At 45.7% G+C, this 13,345-nt stretch overlaps 1 protein-coding gene across 1 annotated transcript; it reads right to left on the bottom strand.

Annotated features, from left to right (window-relative positions):
- Positions 1 to 1,250: 1,250 nt before the first annotated feature.
- On the bottom strand, positions 1,251 to 3,653 carry lratd2a (LRAT domain containing 2a). Its single transcript, XM_070873318.1, has one exon. The coding sequence runs from the start codon at positions 3,025 to 3,027 to the stop codon at positions 2,161 to 2,163; it is 867 nt and encodes a 288-aa protein (XP_070729419.1). The 5' UTR covers positions 3,028 to 3,653; the 3' UTR covers positions 1,251 to 2,160.
- Between the last annotated feature and the right edge of the window lie 9,692 nt (positions 3,654 to 13,345).

The following is a 13,345-nucleotide window of genomic DNA, read 5'->3' as shown; positions in this document are numbered from 1 at the left end:
ACTGATGCCTTTTATTTCTATAGCTCATGATTGAATCTCACGACCGCATTTACATCCCAGATAAATCCTTCAAGAACTAGGCTAAATAAAAGGTAATTCTGACCATGTCTGGCGACATTGCTCTTTTTTTAAAATCAACAATGTTTCTTCTCCTCCTCCTCTCCTGAAGGCCAGAAAAAGTTGATCAACGGGTTATTAAAACACAAGGGTCTTCACCCAACCTCTACGCACGCATTTCAAGTAGGGATAGTGATCAGAAGCAGGATTTCTGGAAATCTTGCACAATCTACCCCAAGGGCACCTTATTACCTCTCTGGTTGAGACCAGCTGCACCACAGATCTTCCAGGTCTGTATGGTTTGGTTCTTTGATAAATTCACTGATCTGCTAAAGGAGTCGCTTTGTTTTTCTGATTGGGCAGGTGATATTTTGTATTGTGATAAGGGAAGAATAAATTATCCATGTTCTGGAAAGACTTACATTGATATAGCACCTTTCACGACCTTAGAATGGCGCAAAGCACTTTACAGCCAACTTCTGAAGTGTAGTCTCTGTTGTAATGTAGGAAAAGCGACAGCCAATTTGTACACAGCAAGCTCCCACAAACAGCAATGTGATAATGACCAGATAATCTGTTTTTTGTTACACTGATTGAGGTATAAATATTGGCCAGTTCCCGGGGATAACGCTCCTGCTCATCAAAATAACATCATGGAATCTTTTACATCCACCTGAGGGGTCTAGATGGGGCCTCGGTTTAATGTCTCATCCAAATGATGGCACCTCCGATAGTGCAGCACTCCCTCAGTACTGTCCTGTCGGAGTTTCAGCCTAGATTGTGTGTGTTCAAGTCTCTGGAGTGGGAGTGGGACTTGCAACCCACAACATTCTGACTCAGAGGCAAGAGTCAGAATACCCACTGGGCCATGACTGACTATGCATATTTATCAAGTACACTTGAATATATTTGATTTATTTACGCATCTTTAGTGAGTGAGTAGGGTGAGACGGCTATTGAAGAATTAAGTGCACTGTACAAACTTTTTTTTAGGTGGGGGTGGGGTGGAGGATACTCAGTTGCTGTGTTTAGATGGATACTTTATAAAGATTCTCACATGGAAAACCATGTAAGCCAACATTTTTATTACATGGTTTTTCCAATGAACACAAGTGCTTAAGACAATATCAATACATAATCTATGCATTGTGTTGATTTTTAGAACCTTTCAAAACTTTGATATGTTACGCACATCAACATTAAGGCAGGCAAAAAAATTAACAGTAGTGCAAAACTTTGCACAATAATTCAAAAATATTATAAAAATATTTAATTCAATTTCAATAAAGATGTGCAAGAAATATGGATACTCTCGAACTGTACTTCATTGTGTCCTTGTCCGGTGGATCAGTGAAGCAGGAACACTTGAAACCACCCCTCAATCAGTACGGGCTTCAAACCAAACTTAAAATAAAGTCAGCAGTACAGCTGTACTATTGCTCAAATTATGAAGTGTGTTTACGTTTTAATTAAAGGCGAGAGGAGGGGTAAGATCTGTTGAATGATGCGCCTCACAAGGACTGACTGAATCACGCCAACCCAGCGTGCATTCTCCGCCGTCACACACAGTGTTTACCCGTCTTCCTGTTTATTAGTGCGATCGATCTTCAGCTCAACCTAATCCCTTCGACAAAAAAAAAGCCATTCATTCCGCGGATTAAACTTTGCCCTTCATTTTGAAGGAACTATTATCGCCGAGCAATTCTCCCCTTTGGCAGAGAAGTCAGTTGGATTCTCAGTTGAAGCGAGGTTTTAATGCTCAGGGAAGGGAGAGAAACATGAATAACTTGTCGCGAAGTCGCAGATTAGGTCCAAATATTAAAAAAGATACCTTTTTTAAAAAACGAATCTTGTATTGCAATAAGTCGTCCTTTCAGAGGTGAATTCACGCCAGTTTGAGTGGAATGTGACAGACGAGATTTAAAAATAGATGATAAAGTTTCACTTCAGTGCAAATCCGTCTACTTGAAAACACACACACACACACACACAAACAGTCTTCCTTTCAACTTGTCCACTGCGAAAAGTGCGGATAGCTCAGCAGCCGCCTTGGCTTGGTGTGGTGATGGGGTGAAGCAGATTGGGCCATGCCCGGGGCAGTGCTCAGTGCGAGTGCTGCTCAGTCCTCTGCTGCTCCTCCAGCTGGAGGTGTGCGCTCAGCTCCCGCAGCACTGCCGCCCGGCCCAGCTGGTCGCTGCGCCGCCGCTCGGCGATCAGGTCCTCCAGGCTCTGGAACTCGAGCGTGTGGCTGCGGCGCTCGGACAGGTGCAGGCGGAGGCGGTAGGGCTGCTTGCCGATGCGCAGCTCGCCGCCCGCCTTGAACTCGCGGCGGCCGCACCGGCACCACGCTGCGAAGCACTCGGAGCTGCGCCAGCTCAGCTCCCGGTCCCGCAGCCCCACCTGCTGCAGCGCCCCCCGCACCACGCTCTCGGCCGGCAGCGGCTTGTAGCGGTACAGCTGGCTGACCAGCCGGCCCCTCCGGCCCTGGCTGGCGTCGGTCAGGAAGTCGTTGCGGATCTCCGCCTGGTGCAGGTGGACCACCTGGAAATCCCCCACGTACACCGCCCAGTGCGGGTACTGGCTGCGGGCCACGAACTCCACCAGGTCCCCCGGCTGGCAGCGGCTGAGCAGGGTCTCGGCGGGCTGGGCGGCCAGCGGGTCCCCTGGCTCACCCTTACTGCTGCTGCTCCTCCGCTTCTCGTACACGCACTCGTCCCGGTAGTACACCGAGCACTCCACCTCGTCCCGGGCGTCGTAGCCGCTCTCCTCCCCGCCTCCGCCCCCGCCTCCCCGGCCCGGCTCGCTGGCCACCGCTCTCACCGACTCCGGCTCCAGTTCGTCGTCGTCCACCGAGAAGATGTAAGACACACCGATGCGGGGTCCCGCTTCCTCTCTGTCCGTCCCGGCTGGGTCGGCGGTGGGCACTTCGGCATAGCTCAGATGGGTCAGTCTTTCCATCTGATTCCCCATCCCACTCCCGGTCTCTCTCTCTCTGATCAAATCAATCCAAAAAAAACACACAAATTCTCCCGACAGAAAGTAGTAGCAACCAGCAAAAGAAGTAATTCCACCTGCGGGAAGCAGCAGCAGCACACAACGCCACGTAAGCAGTCACTCTCAAATCCTGCCGGCAACAGGCTCTTCCACACCGGCTTCCATCGGCTCCTGGGCCGAGGAGGAGGAAAGTTGGAGCCGATCGATAATTAAACGTTCCCGGTGTGAAGTTTCTCTCTCCCTCTCCCCTCCCTTCCTTCCTTGCTTTGATAGTTGTGCCAGGGTCTTTCCTTGCTCACTGAGCGCCGCCCAGGTGTTGCCGGCGCTCCAAGCTGCTCACAGGTACAAGTCGAGAAAAAGAAACAAGAAAGAACCCCTTTTCCTCGTCCTTCCCCCACCTTTCCTTCAGCGCCTCAGCCCCGCGCCGCCGGGCGTCCCCGGGTCAATTTCATGTCAGTTTTATCCAACACACACAAAACAGCGAGTCGGCGCCAATGGTGCTGCATCGGGCGAAATGTGACTCATTTTACACCGATCCTCCAGCGGGCTCTCTCTCTCTCTCTCTTTCCCTCCCTCCCTCCTGGAAACGTCAAGGTAGGTGTGCTGCCGGAAACACAAGGAGCTGTCAAGCCTGGGGGAGCAGCCAAAGCTTCTCGAGTGCGACTCCCACAGCCGTGTCACTCTCACTCAACCAATCTCTTGCTTTCCGACTTTGGGAAACTACTTAGCTTGGGCCCGATAAGGGACGGCGAGGCAGACGCGCCATCGCTTTGAGGCACGCACACACACACAGTTTGGAAATCTGAAATGAAATGTGCAACAGTCCCTCAGTACCTGAAACACTGGTTGTATCAGTTACCCTATCATTTCTCCTTTCTGACAGTGTATTCGGGCCTGCTGTGTATTTTAAAGCATGTTGCTTTGAACTGTATTGTTTCTTAATCGTGGAAGGAAAATGCAGCTGAATCACGGAGGGGTTTGAAATCAGACCAGATCCGCCAGGCTGGAGAACTATTTTAGGGTGTGGGGAGAAATTGCATACATGAATCTCTTGTTTTCATTTCAAACACAGTAGCCGGTGAATTTTCTGCAGCAAACATTGACACATTTCCACATTACAAAAGACTTGCTGTAATTAGTTAAAATCCGAAATGATTCAAAGTTTATGCAGAGTTTAATTTCAAGTAAGACTGACTTGTAATTGTGCAGCACCTTTTCACAGCGCTCAGAAAAAAAAGACATTCCAAAGCTTTTGACAAGGTCCCACACAAGAGATTAGTGTGCAAAATTAAAGCACATGGTGTTGGGGGTAATGTATTGACGTGGATATAGAACTGGTTGGCAGACAGAAAGCAGAGAGTCGGGATAAACGAGTCCTTTTCAGAATGATGGGCAGTGACTAGTGGCGTGCCGCAGGGTTCAGTGCTGGGACCCCAGCTATTTACAATATACATTAATGATTTAGACGAAGGGATTGAATGTAATATCTCCAAGTTTGCAGACGACACTAAGTTTGCAGTGTGAGCTGTGAGGAGGATGCTAAGAGGCTGCAGGGTGACTTGGACAGGTTAGTTGAGTGGGTAAATACATAGCAGATATGGTATAATGTGGATAAATGTGAGGTTATCCACTTTGGCGGTAAAAATAGGAGGACTGATTATTATCTGAATGGTGACAGATTTGTAAAGGGCGAGGTGCAACAAGACCTGGGTGTCATGGTATGTCAGTCATTGAAGGTTGGCATACAGGTGCAACAGGCGGTGAAGAAGGCAAATGGCATGTTGGCCTTCATAGCGAGAGGATTCGAGTATAGGAGCAGGGAGGTCTTACTACAGTTGTACAGGGCCTTGATAAGGCCACACCTTGAATATTGTGTACAGTTTTGGTCTCCAAATCTGAGGAAGGACATTCTTGCTATTGAGGGAGTGCAGCAAAGGTTCATCAGACTGATTCCTGGGATGACAGGACTATAGGTGAAGAAAGACTGGATCGACTAGGCTTGTATTCAATAGAAGTTAGAAGAATGAGAGGGGATCTCATAGAAACATATAAAATTCTGACGGGATTGGACAGGTTGGATGCAGGAAGAATGTTCCCGATGTTGGGGAAGTCCAGAACCAGGGGTCACAGTCTAACGATAAGGGGTAAGCCATTTAGGACTGAGATGAGGAGAAACTTCTTCACTCAGAGAGTTGTGGGCATGTGGAATTATCTACCACAGAAAGTTGTTGGGGCCAGTTCGTTAGATATATTCAAAAGGGAGTTAGATGTGACCCTTACGGCTAAAGGGATCAAGGGGTATGGAGAGAAAGCAGGAATGGGGTACTGAAATACATGATCAGCTATGATCATATTGAATGGTGCTGCAGGCTCGAAGGGCCGAATGGCCTACTCCTGCACCTATTTTCTATGTTTCTATATACAACAAGATCTTGCACTGTGTCAGCTCAATGGGTAGCACTCTCACCTCTGAGTCAGAATGTTGTGGGTTCAAGCTCCACTCCAGAGACTTGAGCTTAAAAATCTAGGTTGCCCAGTGCAGTGCTGTTTTTCAGATGAGATGTTAAACCTAGGCTCTATCTGCTCTCAGGTGGAGGTAAAAGATCCCATGGCACTATATCAAAGAAGAGCAGGGAAGTTATCCCTGGTGTCCTGGCCAATATTTATCCCTCAACCAACATCACTAAAACAGATGATCTGGTCATTATCACATTGCTGTTTGTGGGAGCTTGCTGTGCGCAAGTTGGCTGCTATGTTTCCTACCTTACAAGAGGCAACCAGGACCACAATTTTAGTGTCTTATCCAAGGGAGAGTGCCTTCAACAATGCAACGCTCCCTGAGTGGCACCGCGGAGTGTCAGCTTAGATACCGTGTTCAAGTCCTGCAGTGGGGCTCAGAAACAAGAATGTTATCAACTGAGCCAAGCTGACAGTGAAACTTTAAAAAGGAGCAAAATAATTTTTTTAAATTTTCCATTCTGTACATGCCATTTGTCAGTCAAGTTATTTAAATTACTTTTAGAAAAGAGGCTTGGATGTGCAAAAGCGATGCTGTCGAATGCTTTCTATTTTGATTTATTTTTGATTTTCATCTCATCTAACAAAAGTGATGTTTAATATACCATAGAGGAAACGGTGGGATAATCCTGTTCCAAGCAGGATTCACAAACCAAAAATTCACTGCTGTGTAATCGTTTGTGAAAGAATTCAACATAATTTTAACAAAATGATACCATCAGGAGCATATTTCGAGCCGGTTTTGTAACCATCACTATCTGAACCAGAAGTGATCCAGATTGGGCCAGTTTGAAGTAATTAATCATCCATTGTGCCTAATTTGTACATATGGCTTTGGATTATCTGCTCATTTGAATGGAAAAAAAAACAGTTTGCATTTATATGTCTTTCATATCTTCAGGAGGGCCCAAAGCGCTTCACGGCCAATGAAGTGCTTTTGAAATGTAGTCACTGTTGTAATGTAGGGCTCGGTCCATGCAGCAGAGCTGGTCTCCAGTCGTCTTGGTTAATCCTTGCCACTGGACCAAGTTCTAGCTTTGTTAAGCCCGTGTGGTGGCTGGTTTGCAATGGCCACCACATGTTAATAAAATCCAGCACAGGCATCTTCCACCCTCCAAGATGTATTTCTGTATCTGGAATATTAGGTCCTTCATTGAAACACCTGTGAACTCATCCCTTTTTGGCATGGAAGCAAGTCATCCTCGCTTCGAGGGACTGCCTATGATGATGGGAAACAGCAATGAGATAAATGGCCAGATAATCTATTTCAGTGAAGTTGATTGAGGGTTAAATGTTGGACAGGACACCGGGAGAAACCCCTGCTTTTCTTTGTACAATGCCATGGGATCTTTTATGACCACTTGAGAGGACAGGCAGAACCTCAGTTTAACGTCTCATTCGAAAGACGATACCAACAGTGCAGCGCCCCCTCAGTACTACACTGGAGTATCAGTTTAGATTATGTGCTTATGACCTTCTGACTCAGAGGTGAGAGTGCTACCATTGAACCAAGGCTGACACCTAATTACCTATTTAAAAACATAAACTACTTGTAGTATGAAATGCATACCAACATTTTTTCTCTGATGTTCCACATTTTTCTACTGTCATTAATTCTGTCATTGAAGCTATTCTGTATTAACACGCTTTATTTTAAAGCTCTTGCCTGCTATGGCCTTAGGGGGGGCTTCACCGATTTCTCGCAGTATAATAAAAAGGGATGGATTTTTCACAGGAATCAGAGCATATATGTGATTCTTTGTAACGATTTTAACATTACTTTTTTTCTTGCAGTGTCTTGGGAATCCAATTAATTGTGCCATGGAATGGTAAAGAAAGAAAAGAAAGACTTTCATTTAGATAGCGCCTTTTACAACCACCGGACGTCTCAAAGCACTTTACAGCCAATGAAAGACTTTTGTTGTGTAGTCACTGTTGTAATGTGAGAAATGCAGCAGCCAATTTACACACAGCAAACTCCCACAAACAGCAATGTGATAATGACCAGATAACTTGTTATATCTGTAGTATCTGGAGTGCATCTACGATTACTTCTGGAGTAGGAACAGCTTCGAGGAAATACCTGGCTAGTATTACAGGCCTGTGAGTGTTATTGGCACTTCCTCCATATAAGGCCATGAATGCCATGATGATTAGAAGTGGAGACACCCTGTTTAAATGAATTGTCCTTAAAGACAAGAAGAAGCCCATGTAGCAGGTAGTGAGAGTGGTTTGGAATAAAGAACATGACACTCAAATACTGAAAGAGGCTATGATAGGTAAAACGGTGAGTGAAGCTGTAAAAGTGGTAGCGGATGTATATTGGCGCAGCAGCCTTGACTTACTTTGATCACCCTTATAGGGGTCATTGAATCCTTTGATCACCCTTATAGGGGTTATTGAATCTCTTCCTTCACTGTGTGGCAGTTCATGGGGTGGTGGAGATTGTATTGGATGCCTCTGCCATTGCCCTTCTGCCCTCAGTGTCCATTAGGTGGTCTCTCCTGACCCTCCACAGCAACATCGGAAAATTTATAGGGTTGTGTGTTCAGGTCCCACTCCAGAGACTTGAGCACAAAAGGCTGACACCCATTACGCAAATGAAGCTTTTTGAAGTGTAGTCATTGTTATAATGTAGGAGACGTAGCAGCCAATTTCTGCACAGCAAGCTCCGACAAAAAGCAATGTGATAATAACCAGATAATCTCTTTTGGTGATGTTGATTGAGGGATAAATATTGGCCATGACACCGGGGATAACTCTCCTGCTCTTCTTCAAAATAGTGCCGTGGGATCTTTTACATTCACTTGAGAGGGGGTTTAACATCTCAGCTGAAAGACGGCATCTCCAACGGTGCAGCACTCCCTCAGTACTGCACTGGAATCAGTTTAGATTTTTATGTGCAAGTTTCTGGAATGGGACTTGAACCCACAACCTTCTGACTCAGAAGTTAAAAAAAGAAATAGATATATTTCTGGACCAAACAAGTGTTTAAAGGATATATGGGAAGGTGAGGTTGGGATCAGAAGGGGGGAAGTAGGGTAGGTTTGTAGGACCGAATTGCCTTCCCCTGCCCTTAAAATCTCCTGTATTGCTGCTGCAGTATCTTAAAACCAAGTATAAAGAAAAGTTAACAACCATAGACCTAAAGAGTTGTAATAGCTTGAACACAAAGAGAGCTGTTGCTTCTACTTTGCTATAACTTTCCACTGGGGGAATTCACAAAATGTATATCGGGGGCAGGGGTGACAGAAAAGTGCAAGGGAGAGTTAAGGAAGTCTCCTTTTAAAATCAGTTAATTATCCAGTTATTATTAATGTTTCTTTGTATGTGTGAGCATTTTTGTTTAAATAGTGTTGGTGACATTGTTAAGGAAAACTTTCTTGGAGGAGTTGTTAAGCTAATAAATGGGAAGACATTCAATTACCATCCCTAGTTACAGTTGTTAATTAACCCAGAGTGCTTCAGTAATCATTTCATTTGAACTATGTTGTTTTTATTCCCTGTGGTAAAATGCCTGGGCCCTACTCAAACTCTAGGCATAGCAACTCCTCTAAGCTTTTTTTTTATAACGTCATCAACAATGAATCAGTTCAACCAAAATAGCACTTAGAATATTGAGGAATAATGAAAGAGCTTCATCTATAGTATATTAACAATTTTGAGACTCGCTGCTTGCATTACATTTATCTTTCTATGGCACTATTTCTTTATCACACTACATGTCATGCTATTTTTGTTGAGCCTGACTGTTAGGTGTAGCTCAGATTATACTTATCTTTCAGTCCTAAAAACATCTAAAGTGCATATGAAAGAAAGTCTTGCATTTATATAGCACCTTTTGTGACGACCAGACATCTCAAAGCGTTTCACAGCCAATTAAGTACTTTTTAGAGTGAAGTCAATGCTGTAATGTAGGAAACATGGCAGCCAATTTGTGCACAGCAAGCTTCCACAAACAGCAATGTGATAATGACCAATAAACTATTTTTGTTATGTTGATTGAGGGATAAATATTGGCCAGGACACCGGGGATAACTCCCCTGCTCTTATTTGAAATAATGTCATGGGATTTTCTTTACATCCACCTGAAAGAGCAGACGGGTTCAAGACCCACTCCAGAGACTTGAGCACAAATATCTCGGCCGATACTCCAGTGCAGTGCTGAGAGAGTGCTGCACTGTCAGAAGTGCCATATTTCAGGTTTAATATCTCATCTGAAAGATGGCACTTCTGACAGTGTAGCACTCTCTCAGCACTGCACTGGAGTGTCGGCCTAGATATTTATGCTCAAGTCTTTGAAGTGGGACTTGAACCCATGACTGTCTGACTCAGAGGCGAGAGTGCTACCCACTTATGTGATGCGTAGAGCCATCTTCTCTCCTCAATCTTGGCCAGTGGCCTGTACTGCTGCTTATCTGCTGACCATGTCCTTGCTACCACCTGTCATCCTTCTGTCTTGGTCTTGATGCCACCTCTTGTCCACTTGCTTGGGCCTCAGAACTCAGGGCTAGCGCTCCTCCCCCACTATTGGACAGGCAGAGGAAGACTTGGTAATCTGAAAGGTAGCACCTCTGACGATGCAACACTCCCTCGGTACTGCACTGCATCATCAACCTGGATTATATGCTCAAATCCTGCAGTAGGATTTGAACCCACAGCCTTCTGACTCAGAGGTGAAGGTAAAAGTGCTATCACTGAACCAAGCTTGCATTTAAAGTCCTTTTTATTTAAAAAAAAGATAAAAGCCTTTTTCCAACCTCTGTGCGGCGTTTTTAAAGTTTGGGGAATGGGATGAAGGAAGGGGAGAGGGCTGAATAGCATGGACAGGCAGGGGGCAGGGTTCGGAAGGGAGGTGGTGCACAATCAAGATGAGAGGGGAAGAGATGGGCGAGGCCAGTCAAAGGGAGTGGAGAGAAGGAGGAGTGGGAGGGGGAGCAGAGAGAGTAGATGAGAGAGGAGAGGCAGACTGACAGATGATGCAGGATTTAAGCATGGGGAGGTGAAGAGATGGGGTAGGGGTCATGGTGGAAGGGAAAGTTTGATGAGGGGAAAAGAGGAAGGCAGAAGTAACAATGAGCAATTGGCGTAGTGGGATGTGAGGAGGCCGAGGGTGACGGGGAAGCAGCATGGGTGTTAGGGGTGATGTACAGAATGCAGAGCATTAATTGTGAAATGAAGGTTTAGAGAGGTAGCAGGGTTTGGCAGGCAGGCCATAGACCAACGGCAAATACATTGTAAGTACTCTGCATGCCTCCTCAGATGGCCCGCCATGTCCCTCCTGGAATGATAGATGAGGTCGACAGGAATGAAAGATGGCACAGAGAGAGGCAGAAATGGAAAGCTGGAGAGAAAAACAACAAAATGAAGGTGACATAGACAGGTAGGAAAAACATTCCTCCAACTCTATTAATGATATCTATATTCGTAAAAATTGCTTGGTTGTGAAAACCCACTAAATGTGCCATAAAATAATAATATGGGCCAGCTATGAAATATGATTCATATTCCATTCATGAAGCTGAATAACATATTCACGTCTATGCCAATTGTGAGTTATCTGCACCCCCCTTGTGGATTATCGATCATGCTTCATGGCTTGGAGACAAGTGTTCTGTTGGTTTCGGCAGTCCCTTGAAATCGAGGAAGACTTGCTTCCACTCTAAACGTTAGTTCTTAGGTGACTGTACAGTCTAATACGGGAATTACAGTCTCTGTCACAGGTGGGACAGACAGTTGTTGAAGTAAAGAATGGGTGGGGAGTCTGGTTTGCCGCACGTTCCTTCCGCTGCCTGCGCTTGTTTTCTGCATGCTCTCGGCAACGAGACTCGAGATGCTCAGCGCCCTCCCGGATGCTCTTCCTGCACTTAGGGCGGTCTTCGGCCAGGGACTCCCAGGTGTCGGTGGGTCTATTTCCTATTTGATGTTTAATCCCCTTTCTCTATGTACAATACCTGTGGTGGAGAGGGTAGATCACAGTCTGCTGCTAATCTCCCATAGCTATCAAGCCATGTCTCAATTTGGATGTGGTTTTTTCTCTATCTCACCACTAACTCTAAGTGACCCGGGAATCCATCTCCACTGTGTGGCACTGAGCTTTAGTGTGCAAGCACTTGGCATCACTGTCCCCAGATTCTAAATTCTTAAAAGGGCTGCCAATGATACGTACCCAGGATAATAAAGTGAGGAAGATGCAATGAGTCAATTGGTAATGTAAGAGGGCAAAGTTCCTCCTTTTGAAAATTTTAACAAAAATGTAATTGTGAGTACAAACTGGGATTTCCTGTTTTGTATCCCACGCCCCTTTTTTCAGTAAACGTATAGACAGGAAGAATTTCCGCACCAAAGTTCTTATAAGGATGTCAAGTCTGAAGGTAATTTCTTGGGCTGGATTTTTGGGTTTCTCTGTTTTTGGGCGAAAACGTAAGCATATGTGAAAATTACCATTTTCGCTGCGTTACCAATTTAAGGCCTAACTTTTGGCACTTGGTGTCTGCATCGCAAAGGGAGGCGTTGCACAATTATTCGGGCGCAAAAACCCACGATTCTCACCTACTTTAGTGCGGGGCTGGGAGCACTGTGAGAGACACCTAGGGAAGGGGGAAAAAATTCAAAAATACATTCAAAAAACATTACCTGGACCCTTACATAATAAATCGCTGCAAAAAAACCCGTTAACTTACCTTTTTTCAGGTTTTCCAACTTACCGCTTCTGGCAGGGCTGCACCTCTAGGTTTTACCTGGCGGTCTTCTGGGCACGGCATACGGGTCGGGTGAGTGCCGAAACTCGGATGGTAACACAATCCGAGACGTTACACGTCCAACGCAGCTTTCCCCGGCGGAGTTTCTAAGCCTCACCACAAACAAGGAACCGAGGATTGTGACCGGGTTTTCGCCGTGGAGGGTCAAAATGTGGCGAAAACCCAGTCGCAAACCACCCAAAAATCCCGCCACCCATCTTTCCTTTGGTGAGAGGATGGGTACGGGGGCAATTTGCTTGCAAATCTCTTGCTGATCCCATTCTGTAATTGTTCACCAGGAGAATAGCTTTCTGGGTGACATGATCTTCTCGTTTTATCTTGCTTCTTTCCCTATGGGGAAAAAATATGGCCTCTATTTGCTGCTTCATCGAATGGCACCATTACAGTTTGGGAATCACAGTCCTTACAGTGCTTTACCTATGGTGCTTTACCTATGATTCGTTTGTAAACGGCTACAGTCAATAGGACTCTGATCCAGTTTTAACCATAACAAAGTGGTGAAGGCAATGTGGCTTTCCCGCTAGGCAGACGCAAGTTGGTCTAAGACAAAAGAGGCACTTCAGGGAAGTCTAAAACTTTCCTTTGTGGGCCAAGGGAGGCAGGAATGCTCCTTTGTGCTCACAAGGAAAGTCACCACCTCCCCTGCCCCAGACGCTTTCTCCTCTCCCTCTTCCCACTTGTGGGACCCTCTCGAAACCCACTCTCCAGAAGCTGAGGATCACCTCATCTATGTCCTCCTCACACCTGTTCCGGAGGGGAAGTTGGCCCGGCGGGATTTAAATGATGTTAATCTCTGTGGCCTCCTGCTACCTCTGCCGGGTGGGAAATCAACTCGCCAAAGTGGTTTCTCCACAGAATACCCGCCACGGAGTTAAAATTCACCCTATAATATCGGCTGCAGGCAGAAAATCTCCAGCAACTAATGTGGTAGCATTTGGGTGGAGCGTTCATCTGTAACCGCTGCAGGAAGTAAACCTGTTTGAAAACTCCTGTGTGATGAAAGCCCACTTTTAAGC

The sequence above is a fragment of the Pristiophorus japonicus genome, chromosome 1, assembly GCF_044704955.1.
Source record: "Pristiophorus japonicus isolate sPriJap1 chromosome 1, sPriJap1.hap1, whole genome shotgun sequence".
Classification (NCBI taxonomy): domain Eukaryota; kingdom Metazoa; phylum Chordata; class Chondrichthyes; family Pristiophoridae; genus Pristiophorus; species Pristiophorus japonicus.
This window is presented reverse-complemented; position numbering and strand designations above follow the sequence as displayed.

Coding starts and splice junctions, on each gene's coding strand:
- lratd2a (XM_070873318.1), bottom strand. CDS start 3,027: ATGGGGAATCAGATGGAAAGACTGACCCATCTGAGCTATGCCGAAGTG.